The following is a 13662-nucleotide window of genomic DNA, read 5'->3' on the forward strand; positions in this document are numbered from 1 at the left end:
TATTCCATGGTCTGACCATAGACCTTGTTTAAATGATTCTAGAACTGTCACAGCAGACGTTGGTAGCCAGTAAAAATATCCAACAATTAACTTGATTTCTCCTAGACATGTCATACGTGACCAGACAATTTCACTGTCACATTCAACTTCAACCTCAATAGAGACAATATTTTTGTCACCTACCGAAAACTCACTTTCCGACAGTCTTTTTGTTGTGCCTAACTGTAACTCAGCATCTCTGCTACATGGTGAATAGCAACTATCCTTTTCATAATAATTGTTAATCTGTCTTTCTGATATACATTGCATGACTCATTAAAAATCTCAGTGCTTTCTGCTTCAGGTTTCAGCCAGCTCTCAGTCCCAAGAATAATTTGAGTATGAGAACATTGCAGGAGGGCAGTAAATTCAGGAACTTGGTTAAGAATATTTCAATATTTTACTGATTAAATGTTGACAGTCAAAGTGTCTTTATGCTGAATGTGGTTTGAAACGCCTTTCTGCGTACTGATTGGAGAGAGTTCATCAGAGGACCACAAGCTACCACCCAGCTTGAAACAATCCCATGTGCAACCCACAACTACTCTGTTACCCCTAGTAGCTGCTTTCTTTGTGTAGTTCCACCCTGACCTATCAAGGGGAGTCCTACAAATCGCCACCAAATAACACATGTAGAAATCTGCAGCCAAGACTATCACAGAATCGATGAAGACTTTGACTGAGACCTCCACTCAGCTCGAAACCAAAGGACCCCGATCAACTTTGGGGACAGTGCTGCAAATTGCAAGCTCTGGTTGAATCTTGTGGGTGAGATCAGCAGGCTTCACCACCCCTGCCAGCCACCTGTATGAACTTAGGATGGCCTTAGAATCCATGTGACAGATGTCGTTGATGCCGACGTGAGACACAACTTGCAGACAACTGCACCCTGCATGCTCAGTAGCTGCAGGCAAGGCCACTTCCACATCTCGGATGAGGCCTCCTGGCAGGCATACCGAGTATGCATTGATACTCGTAACACTGGAGCTCCCCATAACTAACACTCCCCCATCCATATGTGCCTGCCTGGACCTTGCTGAAGGAACGGTCACCTTTTCACTCATAGGGCGAACAGGCAAAGCCAGACGCTGGCTCCCACATTGACCCTCTGCCTCCAGTTTTGAGAACACATTACCCTGTTGTGTGTGGGCTGCTGTTAACACCACAACACGGGTGGCTTCATTTGGAGTGGTTCATTGACTGAGAAGTGTAGACTGCTATTGAATGGGATCAAATCATGTTCAGTGATGAATTGTGTTTATGCACTATACTGGATGACTACTGTCAGGAGTAAGGCAGTGACCTGAAGCGCAGTTTCATTCTTCCAATGTTTTTAAGTGGCACAGTTGTCTTACTCATGGTGCGGGAATCATCGGGTAAGATTTCATGTCACCGCTGGTAGTGATTGAAGGAAGTCTGAAAGCACAATGGTATGTTCCAGACATCCTGTGCCCTTGTGTCTCTCATGAGGTAGTATTGTGGTACTATTTGTCTACAGGAAATGCTCTTCCACATGTGGCACATGTCTCTATAAAATTTTGGTATAATGTTGAGGTACTTCTCTGGCCACCAAGATCCCCATATCTGTCCCAAATAGAAAATTTATGGAGCCAGCTTGAATGTCAACTCCACCCCAGTACCAGTATCCAGGATAACAAGAACCAATTAAAACAGTGTGAGCCAACTTGCCTCAGAAGAGGATGCAATGGCTTTATGACACCCTTCCCAATGAAATCAATGGATGCATACAGGTCAGATGGAGTGCAGTGTCATACTGATAAGTGCAAGTTCTTTATAAATTTGATTCTATTTTGTAATCTTTGAAATAACATTTCAAATGCTCTCAACCTATGAAGTTTCCTTTCATTTCCTCCTTCCCTTCCACGTGCCACTTTTTTTGTCAGGCAGTGTACTACTGCTACTATCACCACCACCACCACCACCACCAGCGTATATTGCTCAGGTACTTTACACATTTTAATGTTGACTCACTAAGAATGTTTGGTTAGATGTAAGAGGAACCTTGAAGACCTTTATCTTGCCAGACAAAATAAATTTGTGTGAGGCTTCTGTCAGGAGACTTTTTGATTATTTCTGGCTGCATCAGAATATGTTGGGAGTAATCAACTGTGTGAAAATCCTGCCAGGAGACTTATGGTATGAGCCCCACATGCATAGTGACTTCCAACATATCTTGACACAGCCTAAGAGCAATAAATATCCAGGGGCTACTGAATATGTCTTATCAGTCAAAACCAAGCCATTGAAGATTTTTCATGAATATTGGAGTACAATTAACTCATTGTTAAAATAACAAGGTAGTCATCAATTTTCAGTGAATAAATAGCATTCAATCAGTTGGGTTACAGTGAAAGGCCACAGAAAGTAGCAATTCAGCTATGAGGAGCTTTTCAAAATTTGTGAGGAATAAAAGTCACACCAGCTAGATATTTTTCAGTTTTGCTTAAGATCAGAAAAGATAGACGGCATAAAACCTGTTTATGGATTTGATAATTATACAACCTTCCAGTTTTCATTTTTTCCTGATGCAAAACTTTGTGCCACTATCCTCCAAATACATTATCTCCAGTTAATGACCGTAATTACGCCATTTGCTTAATATATTTTCTGAAGAATTGTACTTCAACATGCTTGTGCTCTGCACACCTTTCTCCCAGTCATTGCTACACTCCTGGAAATTGAAATAAGAACACCGTGAATTCATTGTCCCAGGAAGGGGAAACTTTATTGACACATTCCTGGGGTCAGATACATCACATGATCACACTGACAGAACCACAGGTACATAGACACAGGCAACAGAGCATGCACAATGTCGGCACTAGTACAGTGTATATCCACCTTTCGCAGCGATGCAGGCTGCTATTCTCCCATGGAGACGATCGTAGAGATGCTGGATGTAGTCCTGTGGAACGGCTTGCCATGCCATTTCCACCTGGCGCCTCAGTTGGACCAGCGTTCGTGCTGGACGTGCAGACCGCGTGAGACGACGCTTCATCCAGTCCCAAACATGCTCAATGGAGGACAGATCCGGAGATCTTGCTGGCCAGGGTAGTTGACTTACACCTTCTAGAGCACGTTGGGTGGCACGGGATACATGCGGACGTGCATTGTCCTGTTGGAACAGCAAGTTCCCTTGCCAATCTAGGAATGGTAGAACGATGGGTTCGATGACGGTTTGGATGTACCGTGCACTATTCAGTGTCCCCTCGACGATCACCAGTGGTGTACGGCCAGTGTAGGAGATCGCTCCCCACACCATGATGCCGGGTGTTGGCCCTGTGTGCCTCGGTCGTATGCAGTCCTGATTGTGGCGCTCACCTGCACGGCGCCAAACACGCATACGACCATCATTGGCACCAAGGCAGAAGCAACTCTCATCGCTGAAGACGACACGTCTCCATTCGTCCCTCCATTCACGCCTGTCGCGACACCACTGGAGGCGGGCTGCACGATGTTGGGGAGTGAGCGGAAGACGACCTAACGGTGTGCGGGACCGTAGCCCAGCTTCATGGAGATGGTTGCGAATGGTCCTCGCCGATACCCCAGGAGCAACAGTGTCCCTAATTTGCTGGGAAGTGGCGGTGCGGTCCCCTACGGCACTGCGTAGGATCCTACGGTCTTGGCGTGCACCCGTGCGTCGCTGCGGTCCGGTCCCAGGTCGACGGGCACGTGCACCTTCCGCCGACCACTGGCGACAACATCAATGTACTGTGGAGACCTCACGCCCCACGTGTTTAGCAATTCGGCGGTATGTCCACCCGGCCTCCCGCATGCCCACTATACGCCCTCGCTCAAAGTCCGTCAACTGCACATACGGTTCACGTCCACGCTGTCGCGGCATGCTACCAGTGTTAAAGACTGCGATGGAGCTCCGTATGCCACGGCAAACTGGCTGACACTGACGGCGGCGGTGCACAAATGCTGCGCAGCTAGTGCCATTCGACGGCCAACACCGCGGTTCCTGCTGTGTCCGCTGTGCCGTGCGTGTGATCATCGCTTGTACAGCCCTCTCGCAGTGTCCGGAGCAAGTATGGTGGGTCTGACACACCGGTGTCAATGTGTTCTTTTTTCCATTTCCAGGAGTGTATTTTACAAGACCAGAGCTACTTCTCAGTCAAGTAGCTCCTCAGTTTGCCTCACAAGAGCTGAGTGCACCCCATTTGCCAACAATGCTGGGTAGATCTGGATGGTCACACATATAAGTGCTAGCCAAGCCCGACTGTGCAAACAGGAACCGGTGTTATCATTGTTGCAGGGTCATTAGCAAACATTCTTTTCGTTTAATTCTGTTCTTATGTTATCTCTTCCAATACCTTCATTACCATGTATGTCAGCTTCTCACAATAAGTCTCAAGTGCGCTTCTGTAGTTCCTATTGAATATGATAGTACTACATCATTTCATTCTGTGACCTGAAAAGTCCCATGATCCGTTATAGATAAGGTAACAAATCTGAGAGTGAATCTTAAATGGTTTAATCAAATCTGAGTCTGATTTAAAAGTATGGAAAATAGAACAAACTGGCTTGAGTTCAATTCTGCATAACCTGTAATGTTTTAGTTGCCAGTGTTGGAGTAGAAATTCCTTTTCAGAGAGATTTTAATAGCTTCCATTTGAAGTAGATAGCAAAGGAAACAACTTTTAAATGTATGTGAAATTTTAAAGATAACGCAGTGTGAAATTTTTATCATATACAGAATTTTACCATCAGGCACACCTTGACCCTATACACACTTCTTACTTGTTAGGATTATCAGATCTTGTGTACATCAGTGTATAATGAAATAAGATTTTGGAAATGTGTTATACTGCATTAATAAATTCAACTGATTTCGTCTTCTTCCATTCAGTGTGTTTGAGTAATTAGCTGTACTCACTAACTTGTTAATTTTCATCGCATTTCTCTCTTGTATCACAGACCTAACTCTGCAGTCACAACTATCATGAGATTTATTAAAAATTTTGACCAATGTAGAGAGAAAGCTATTCATGGTAGTAATATAAATTATGATGCTAAAAGTGACAGTCAGAGTTGCAACTAAAATGGGTGTTTATTTAGTTGGTGGCCAGTGTTTGTCAATCCAAAATAACAGTAAATAAAGTGGGCACATATGTGTATGGTCCCAACTAATGTTTGTTAATGAACATTAATTGGAACCATGCACAATGGACATTTTACTTGGCAAACATTGGTTGGTGTGAGAAAGGATGTATCTCAAAACTGGTCACCAACTAAACAAGACATCAATTTTAGTTACGACTATGGCTGTTTCTTTTTGCATCACAATCTAAAATGAGTTGCTGTCCCACTATATCCAGCATGCTGGAGTTATGTAATATAAATTTCGTGTGAATGTATTAAAACTTTACATTTGATATATTTTGGTTTTCAGCCAAACTACGTGATGGCTGAAATGACTGACAGGTAATTTTTTGTAGTTTGATGTGGATACCATAAAAGAATTAAAAAAATATTTTCTTCTCTCAACAGTTCAGCAACACAGAACGGGGAAAGATGCTAACTGCTGTTGGAAGCAAAATAAGGAGCAATCTAGAAGACATAGCCCATCTTGAAGTTCTCAATAATGGAAAACCAATATGGGAAGCAAGAGTGGACATTGCGTCATGTGCCGATGCATTTGAATATTTTGGAGGCACCATAGCTTCACTTACAGGTAACCAGCAGATGTATTTATCTGTATTATAATGAAAATGTGTGTCCTATTCTGTTTTGTAATGAACTCTCTGGCAGCATTGGTATAGAAAGCTTTTACTACAGTGTTCTTTTATAGTGTCTTGAGATCATTGTTTCCTGTTTTTCTGTAAGTTATTTGTTGAAATTATTACTTTTGTAACCCAAAAAGTAAAACAAACCAATTACAGGAAAAGAACTGGTTGACTACTTCTTAGTTAAAAAGAAAGATAGTAGGAAACATATCCACTTCATCTTTGTAGTGTTGCATTATACTGATAAAAATTATCATCTCCCCCTACTGTTGGTTTCTTCATGGTATTGAGAAACTGTTCTATAATAGTATATTTATGTGTTATATAATTCCTTTTCTATTTCTTGTGTTATATTGACAGGTGAGAAAGTTTTCAGATGAAGTGAAAAACAATGAATCTTGTGTGGGAAATAAAAATAATGAGAGGCAATGGAAGAAGTGAGTATGGTCACACTGATTTTAGTCTACAGTTCACAAGTTACTGAAAGGCAAAGAAAGGGACAGAATCTCCTATTATAAATGAGCTATCAGTAAATGCTGGTAATAAAAAAAAATGTTGAAAGACCATTGCTTCAAAATATTTTACAAATGCATGGAGAAGGAAGATCTGATGTACCTGCACTGAAGAAAATTATTAATCACTCCAAATCCTGAACACTGAATTGGCAGAGACGTAAGGGCTCAGAGCACCATCATAATCTTCTTCTTATGCTTCAAAGACAGAAGTCGCCCCTGCGGGTCCGGGGTTAGAATAGGCCCGCGGTATTCCTGCCTGTCGTAAGAGGCAACTAAAAGGAGTCTCAAACGTTTTGGCCTTAATGTGATGGTCCCCATTAGGGTTTGACCTCCATTTTTCCAAATTCCACAGAAGTACGAGCCTTTTGGGGAAGGACACCTTACATGGTGTACCACTGGTCCTAAGTGCACTAAGACCTTGGCACTCAGCATTGCACTGGCGTTGTAACCATACCCACTATTCCTCAAATTGGGCCTCAACGCGTGATGGGTTGTCCAAGTTACGCCCATAGTGCGTCTCCATCTGCACCAGCAATCATGATGGACTTTCCATGGCACCAGAAATCCAGCGCGGTAGCCAGCCCGTTGTGGTGGGGTCGTCATGTACCCTCTAGGTTGTAGCCCCCTAACAACACAGGGATCGTACTGCCGATACCTGAGCTGCACCCTCCCCACGTCGGCCAAGGAGTAGATGCACGTCTCCTTGGGGCATCAGGACTCCCGGCAATGGTCATCCTGCCAGGTGGCCCTTGCTGCGGCTGGGTGGCGCCCGTGGGGAGAGCCCCTGGTCGGAGTGGGTGGTATCGGGGCGGACGTTTCGCAGATGAAACGTCAACATGTATCAGGTCGCTCTGCGGCCGAGTCTTTCAAAAGAAAAGGTACCGTTTCTAGTTCTGGTTCTCCTGCCCTTTCCCCCTTGGCCACTCCATGGGAGGAGGGACAGGCCCGCCGGCTTGGGGCGAAGTACTTCCCCCGCTATTTGGTCTGTTCTCGAACCGATGGGGGGACGTTCGCCACCTCCAAGCCCATGTTCTTTGTTCAGCACATTGAGGATGTCTTCGGGGAAATCGAGGCTCTCAGCAAGATGCGTTCAGGGTCCGTTCTTCTCAAGACCACCTCCGCCACACAGTTGGCGGCGCTCCAGGCGTGTGACCGCCTAGGAGACATCCCAGTATCCATTGTCCCACATCTGGCACTAAATAGGACGCAGGGGGTTATATTTCATCGTGACCTCCTGCTACAATCTGATGAGGAGCTCAGGGCCAACCTGGAGCGCCGAGGCGTGCATTTCGTCCGGCGAGTCCAGCGCGGCCCCAAAGACCGTCGCATCGACACCGGGGCCTTTACCTTGCCTTCGAGGGGGACGTTCTCCCAGAGAAGGTAAAGGTGATGTGCTACCGGTGCGACGTGCGACCTTACGTCCCGCCTCCTATGCGCTGTTTTAGGTGTTTGCGCTTTGGGCACATGTCATCACGGTGTGAGGCTGAGCCCCTTTGTCGCGATTGTGGACGTCCTCTTCGTGAGGAACATACATGCACCCCACCACCTCGGTGCGTTAATTGTCCTGGCGTCCACTCGCCTAGATCCTCAGACTGCCCCGCCTATCAGAAGGAGAAGAAGATACAAGAAATCAAAACTTTGGATCGGCTCTCTTATTCTGAGGCCCGGAAGAAGTACGACCGCCTCCATCCCGTGTCATTGACCACTTCGTTCGCCTCAGTTGTGTCCACTCCTTCCGCGGTATCCTCACCCCTCTCCTGTCCCCCCTCCGCCTCCTCCGCCCATCAGGGGGCTCTGCCTCCGCCTCCCAAATCCCTCCCTTCCAAATCCTCCTCCCCCGTGGCCCTCATCCCCTCTGCCCCAGGGGCCACCCTTCCTCCTCCTCCTCCTCCTCCTCCTCCCCCCCCCCCCCCCCCCCCACGCCACCTGAGAAGCGATCCTCTTCTCAGGCGTCCATCGGGGCAACGTTCCGGACCCCAGCTTCCGAGGTCCGGCGTTCCAAAACGGATCCCGCGCGTGAGGACCTTCTTCGGGTCCAGCCCACCATCCCTGTGCCTCCTCTGCCTTCGAAGAAGGCCTCCAAGAAGAAGTCTCTATCCCTCTCTCCACCCCGGCGAGTTTCGTCTGACGCTCCATCCGTGAGTCGCTGCTCCCGGCCGTCCTCAGTTTTGCCGGGACGCTCTGCTGCCAGGCGCTCCGCCGGCCTTTCGTCGGCAAATGATGCGGCCCCTCCTACACAACCAGGGACAGCGGCCGCGGCTGGCGACGAGTCGATGGAACCGGATCCGCCTCCCGTCGGTTGTAGCGTTGTTCCCTCGCAACCTGGCCCTCCGTGGCCGTCGAGGTGACCAGCTCTTCCCCCGTCTCGTTCCCCCAACCTTTTGACTAGCGATGGCGTTGTTTCATTGGAACATAAGAGGTATTTGATCTAATCGGGAGGAATTACAACTGCTCCTCCGCCTGCACTGTCCGCTCGTCCTTGGTCTCCAGGAAACCAAGTTGCGCCCGACTGACCGTATTGCCTTTACCCACTATACCTCGGAGCGGTATGACCTCACCCCTGTGGACGGTATCCCAGCTCATGGTGGGGTCATGTTGCTCGTTCGGGACGATGTTTATTACCATCCCATCCCATTGACCACCCCACTCCAAGCAATAGCTGTCCGCATTACTCTTTCTGCTTTTACTTTTTCAGTTTGTACCATCTACACTCCACCGTCATCTGCTGTTAGTCGGGCTGACATGATGCACCTGATCGTTCAGCTTCCCCCGCCGTTCTTATTGTTTGGCGACTTCAATGCCCATCATCGCCTTTGGGGCTCTCCTGCATCCTGTCCAAGAGGCTCACTCTTGGCGGATGTCTTCAACCATCTCAATCTTGTCTGCCTCAATACCGGCGCCACGACTTTCCTCTCGGACTCTACTCACACCTACTCCCACTTGGACCTCTCGATCTGTTCTACCACTCTTGCCCGTCGGTTCGAGTGGTATGTCCTTTCGGACACCTATTCGAGCGACCACTTCCCCTGTGTCGTTCGTCTCCTGCACCACACCCCATCCCCACGTCCTTCGAGCTGGAACATACTGAAAGCTGACTGGGGACTTTACTCCTCCCTGGCGACCTTTCCGGACCACGATTTTCCCAGTTGTGACAGTCAGGTCGAATACCTCACGGCTGTTATAATCAATGCTGCCGAACGTTCCATTCCTCGTACTACTTCTTCTTCATGTCGCGTTTCCGTCCCCTGGTGGAACGAGGCTTGTAGGGACGCTATCCGTGCTCGACGACGTGCTTTACGCACCTTTCGCCGCCATCCTACGTTGGCGAATTGTATTGAATACAAACGACTCTGAGCGCAATGCTGTAGAGTCATCAAAGACAGCAAAAAAGCTTGTTGGGCCTCTTTCACCAGCTCCTTTAACAGTTTTACTCCCTCTTCCGTCGTTTGGGGTAGCCTGCGCCGGCTGTCGGGCATTAAGGCCCACTCCTCAGTACCTGGCCTGACCTCAGGTAATGAGGTCCTTGTTGATCCTGTGGCTGTCTCCAACGCCTTTGGCCGCTTCAGATGCTGGCACACCTTTCTCCGGCGGGAAAAAGCTTCCTTCTTCGTACCTACAACCGCGTCTGGACCGAAGGTCACGTCCCCATGCGTTGGCGTGATGCCGTTGTTGTTCCTATACCCAAACCCGGGAAGGATAGACACCTTCCTTCTAGTTACCGCCCCATTTCTCTTACAAGCTGTGTCTGTAAGGTGATGGAGCGCATGGTTAATGCTCGGTTAGTCTGGATTCTTGAATCTCGACGACTACTTACTAATGTCCAATGCGGCTTTCGTCGCCGCCGCTCCGCTGTTGACCACCTTGTGACCTTGTCGACATTCATCGTGAACAACTTTTTGCGAATGCACCAAACAGTAGCCGTGTTCTTCGACTTGGAGAAGGCTTATGATACCTGTTGGAGAGGAGGTATCCTCCGCACTATGCACAGGTGGGGCCTACGCGGTCGCCTGCCCCTTTTTATTGATTCCTTTTTAACGGATCGAAAGTTTAGGGTACGTGTGGGTTCCGTATTGTCCGACGTCTTCCTCCAGGAGAACGGAGTGCCTCAGGGCTCCGTCTTGAGTGTAGCCCTTTTTGCCATCGCGATCAATCCAATTATGGATTGCATTCCACCTAATGTCTCGGGCTCTCTCTTCGTCGATGACTTCGCGATCTACTGCAGTGCCCAGAGAACATGCCTCCTGGAGCGCTGCCTTCAGCGTTGTCTAGACAGCCTCTACTCATGGAGCGTGGCAAATGGCTTCCGGTTCTCTGAAGAGAAGACGGTTTGTATCAACTTTTGGCGATATAAAGCGTTCCTTCCGCCATCCTTACATCTCGGTCCCGTTGTTCTCCCATTCGTGGACACAACTAAGTTTCTAGGGCTCACGTTGGACAGGAAACTGTGTTGGTCTCCACATGTCTCTTATTTGGCGGCCCTTTGTACACGTGCCCTTAATGTCCTCAGAGTTCTTAGCGGTTCATCTTGGGGAGCGGATCGCACTGTCCTGCTTCGCTTGTATCGGTCCATAGTCCGATCGAAGCTGGATTATGGGAGCTTCGTCTACTCGTCCGCTCGGCCATCCCTCTTACGCCGGCTCAACTCCATCCACACTAGTCCTGTCGAGAGTCTTTATGCTGAAGCTGCTGAGTTACCATTGACCTACCGGCGCGACGTACTGCTGTGTCGGTATGCCTGCCGGCTGTTGTCTATGCCCGACCACCCCTCTTACGAGTCCTTCTTCGCCGATTCTCTCGACCGTCAGTACGGGTTGTATGTGTCTGCCCTGCTGCCCCCCGGAGTCCGCTTCCGTCGCCTGCTTCGACAATTGGATTTTGCCCTCCCTACCACCTTCAGAGAGGGTGAGAGCCTGACACCACCTTGGCTCCAGGCTCCGATCCCTATTTATTTCGACCTCAGCTCACTCCCGAAGGAGGGTACTCCGGCTGCAGTGTATTGCTCACGGTTTGTCGAACTTCGTGCTCGACTTGCCGGTCACACCTTTATTTACACCGATGGCTCCAAAACTGACGACGGTGTCGGCTGTGCCTTTGTCGTTGGGGCCGCCACCTTTAAATACCGGCTCCTCGACCAATGTTCCAGCTTTACGGCCGAGCTTTTTGCTCTCCATCAGGCCGTTCATTATGCCCGCCGCCACCGCCATTCATCGTATGTACTCTGCTCTGACTCACTCAGTGCTCTTCAGAGCCTTGTAGCTCCCTATCCGGTCCATCCCTTGATTCAACGGATACAGCAGTCCCTCCATTCTTTCGCTGATAATGGTGGTTCTGTCAGCTTTCTGTGGGTTCCCGGACATGTAGGTGTGCCTGGGAATGAGGCTGCGGATGCTGCAGCCAAGGCTGCAGTCCTCCTGCCTCGGCCAGCCTCTCATTGTGTCCCGTCATCTGACGTTCGTGGGGATGTATGTAAGAGGCTTGTGTCGTTGTGGTGGGATGCTTGGTCATCCCTCCAAGGAAACAAGCTCCGGGCAGTTAAACCGCTCCCAACTGCTTGGACAACATCCTCCCAATCATCTCGGCGCGAGGAGGTCCTTCTGACCAGGTTGCGGATTGGGCATTGCCGGTTTAGCCACCGCTACCTGCTCTCCGGTGACCCAGCCCCGCAGTGCCCTTGTGGTCAGGCATTAACAGTGCGCCATGTTTTATTGTCGTGTCCCCGTTTTAGTCAATTTCGTTTTATCCTGTCCCTGCCATCTACTTTACCGGATGTTTTAGCTGATGACGCTCGAGCAGCTGCTCATATTCTGCGTTTTATAACTTTAACTGGCTTGTCCAAAGACATTTAACCTTTTTACTTATTTTATCCGCATCTTTGTCAGGTCCTTCTGATGTCCCCCCATCCTCTTGAGTTTTAGCAGATTCCATGTGCTCTAACACCAGTGACTGGGCGCTAATGACCTCAGCAGTTGATCGCCCTTAAACCCTACCATAAAAAAAAAAAAAAAAAAAAAAAAAAAAAGGGGACAGAAGTAAGAAATTTCTGAAAAGTGTATTGTTCAAGAGTGATGGGTACTTTTTCTCATTATGATGACCAACAGAATGATTAAAGGCAGAGTTCTGTTATCAGATTTCAATGTGAGCTATGTATGGATGTCAGTGATTTTTCTGTCTGATTCTGTTTAGATATGAGTATACAGGCTGATGTAAGATCTTTGAACTACACTTGTGTCTTACTGAAGAACAGTCTTGAAGAAATATGTAAAATAAGGAAAAGGCAACCAGTTACCTGTAGAGGACAAGAGCATGGTTCACAGAAACATGTAATAGAATTCTTTTAACACCAGCCTTCAAGTTCTTGCTTTCTGGAAACATAGGTGGCTATGCATACATATTACTAAATTAAAGTCCTCACCGCATTTTTCTGTCTGTATGTGAATGTTAATCTCAGTGACTACTTTGAGGATTTTGATATGTTTTTCACTAATAAACTGACTGGTTTACAAGGAAGATTTGTATATATAATTGATTACTGCAATGTCAGACAAGTTGTTTGCTTTTAGATACATAGTGCTACCTGTGCAAAGCCAGAACAGGTCACTAGTGGAGACAAAGTTATATAGAAATCACCTTCATGACCCGTTTGTTATCATAAACTGAATGTGGCACCTGATTTTATATTTTGTAGTCAGTTAGGGATGTGTTTTCTTTTTTACCCTGCTGTTTTCACTTACATGTGTAGTTACATCATCCTCACTATGCCTCACAATGATGAGACATTTCTTCTTACAAAGTTTCCATGGTAAATTTGTCATCTAGCTCTGTCATCTTCCTTTGTTGCAGTTACAGTAGATACAAATGTTTTATTTTATTTTCCACAAAAGAAAATATTTTCTATTACAGTCCAAAAAGCCATAACTGGTTAGTGAATAATTAAAATATGTGATGGCAATTAAGAAAGTATTTTTTTCCCGAATGAGATTTTCACTCTGCAGCGGAGTGTGTGCTGATATGAAACTTCCTGGCAGATTAAAACTGTGTGCTGGACTGTGACTCGAACTCAGGACCTTTGCCTTTCGCGGGCAAGTGCTCTACCAACTGAGCTACCCACGCACGACTCATGCCCTGTCCTCACAGTTTTATTTCTGCCAGTACCTCATCTCCTACCTTCCAAACTTTATAGAAGCTCTCCTGCGAACCTTGCAGCACTAGTACCCCTGAAAGAAAGGATATTGCGGAGACATGGCTTAGCCACAGCCTGGGGGATGTTTCCAGAATCAGATTTTCACTCTGCAGCGGAGTGTGCGCTGCTGTGAAGAGCATTTGCCTGCGGAAGGCAAAGGTCCTGAGTTCGAGTCTCG

General features: G+C 47.6%; 1 protein-coding gene across 4 annotated transcripts in view; it reads left to right on the forward strand.

The window, feature by feature from the left end:
* Positions 1-13662, forward strand: part of LOC124710318 (4-trimethylaminobutyraldehyde dehydrogenase A-like) — a 203434-nt gene that overhangs the window by 22186 nt on the left and 167586 nt on the right. For all 4 annotated transcript variants that reach the window (XM_047240915.1, XM_047240914.1, XM_047240918.1 and 1 more), the window contains exon 2: positions 5554-5737. In XM_047240915.1, coding sequence (XP_047096871.1) covers positions 5554-5737 — 184 coding nt within the window. The remainder of the gene's footprint in view (positions 1-5553; positions 5738-13662) is intronic.

The sequence above is a fragment of the Schistocerca piceifrons genome, chromosome 1, assembly GCF_021461385.2.
Source record: "Schistocerca piceifrons isolate TAMUIC-IGC-003096 chromosome 1, iqSchPice1.1, whole genome shotgun sequence".
NCBI classification, from domain to species: Eukaryota; Metazoa; Arthropoda; class Insecta; order Orthoptera; family Acrididae; genus Schistocerca; species Schistocerca piceifrons.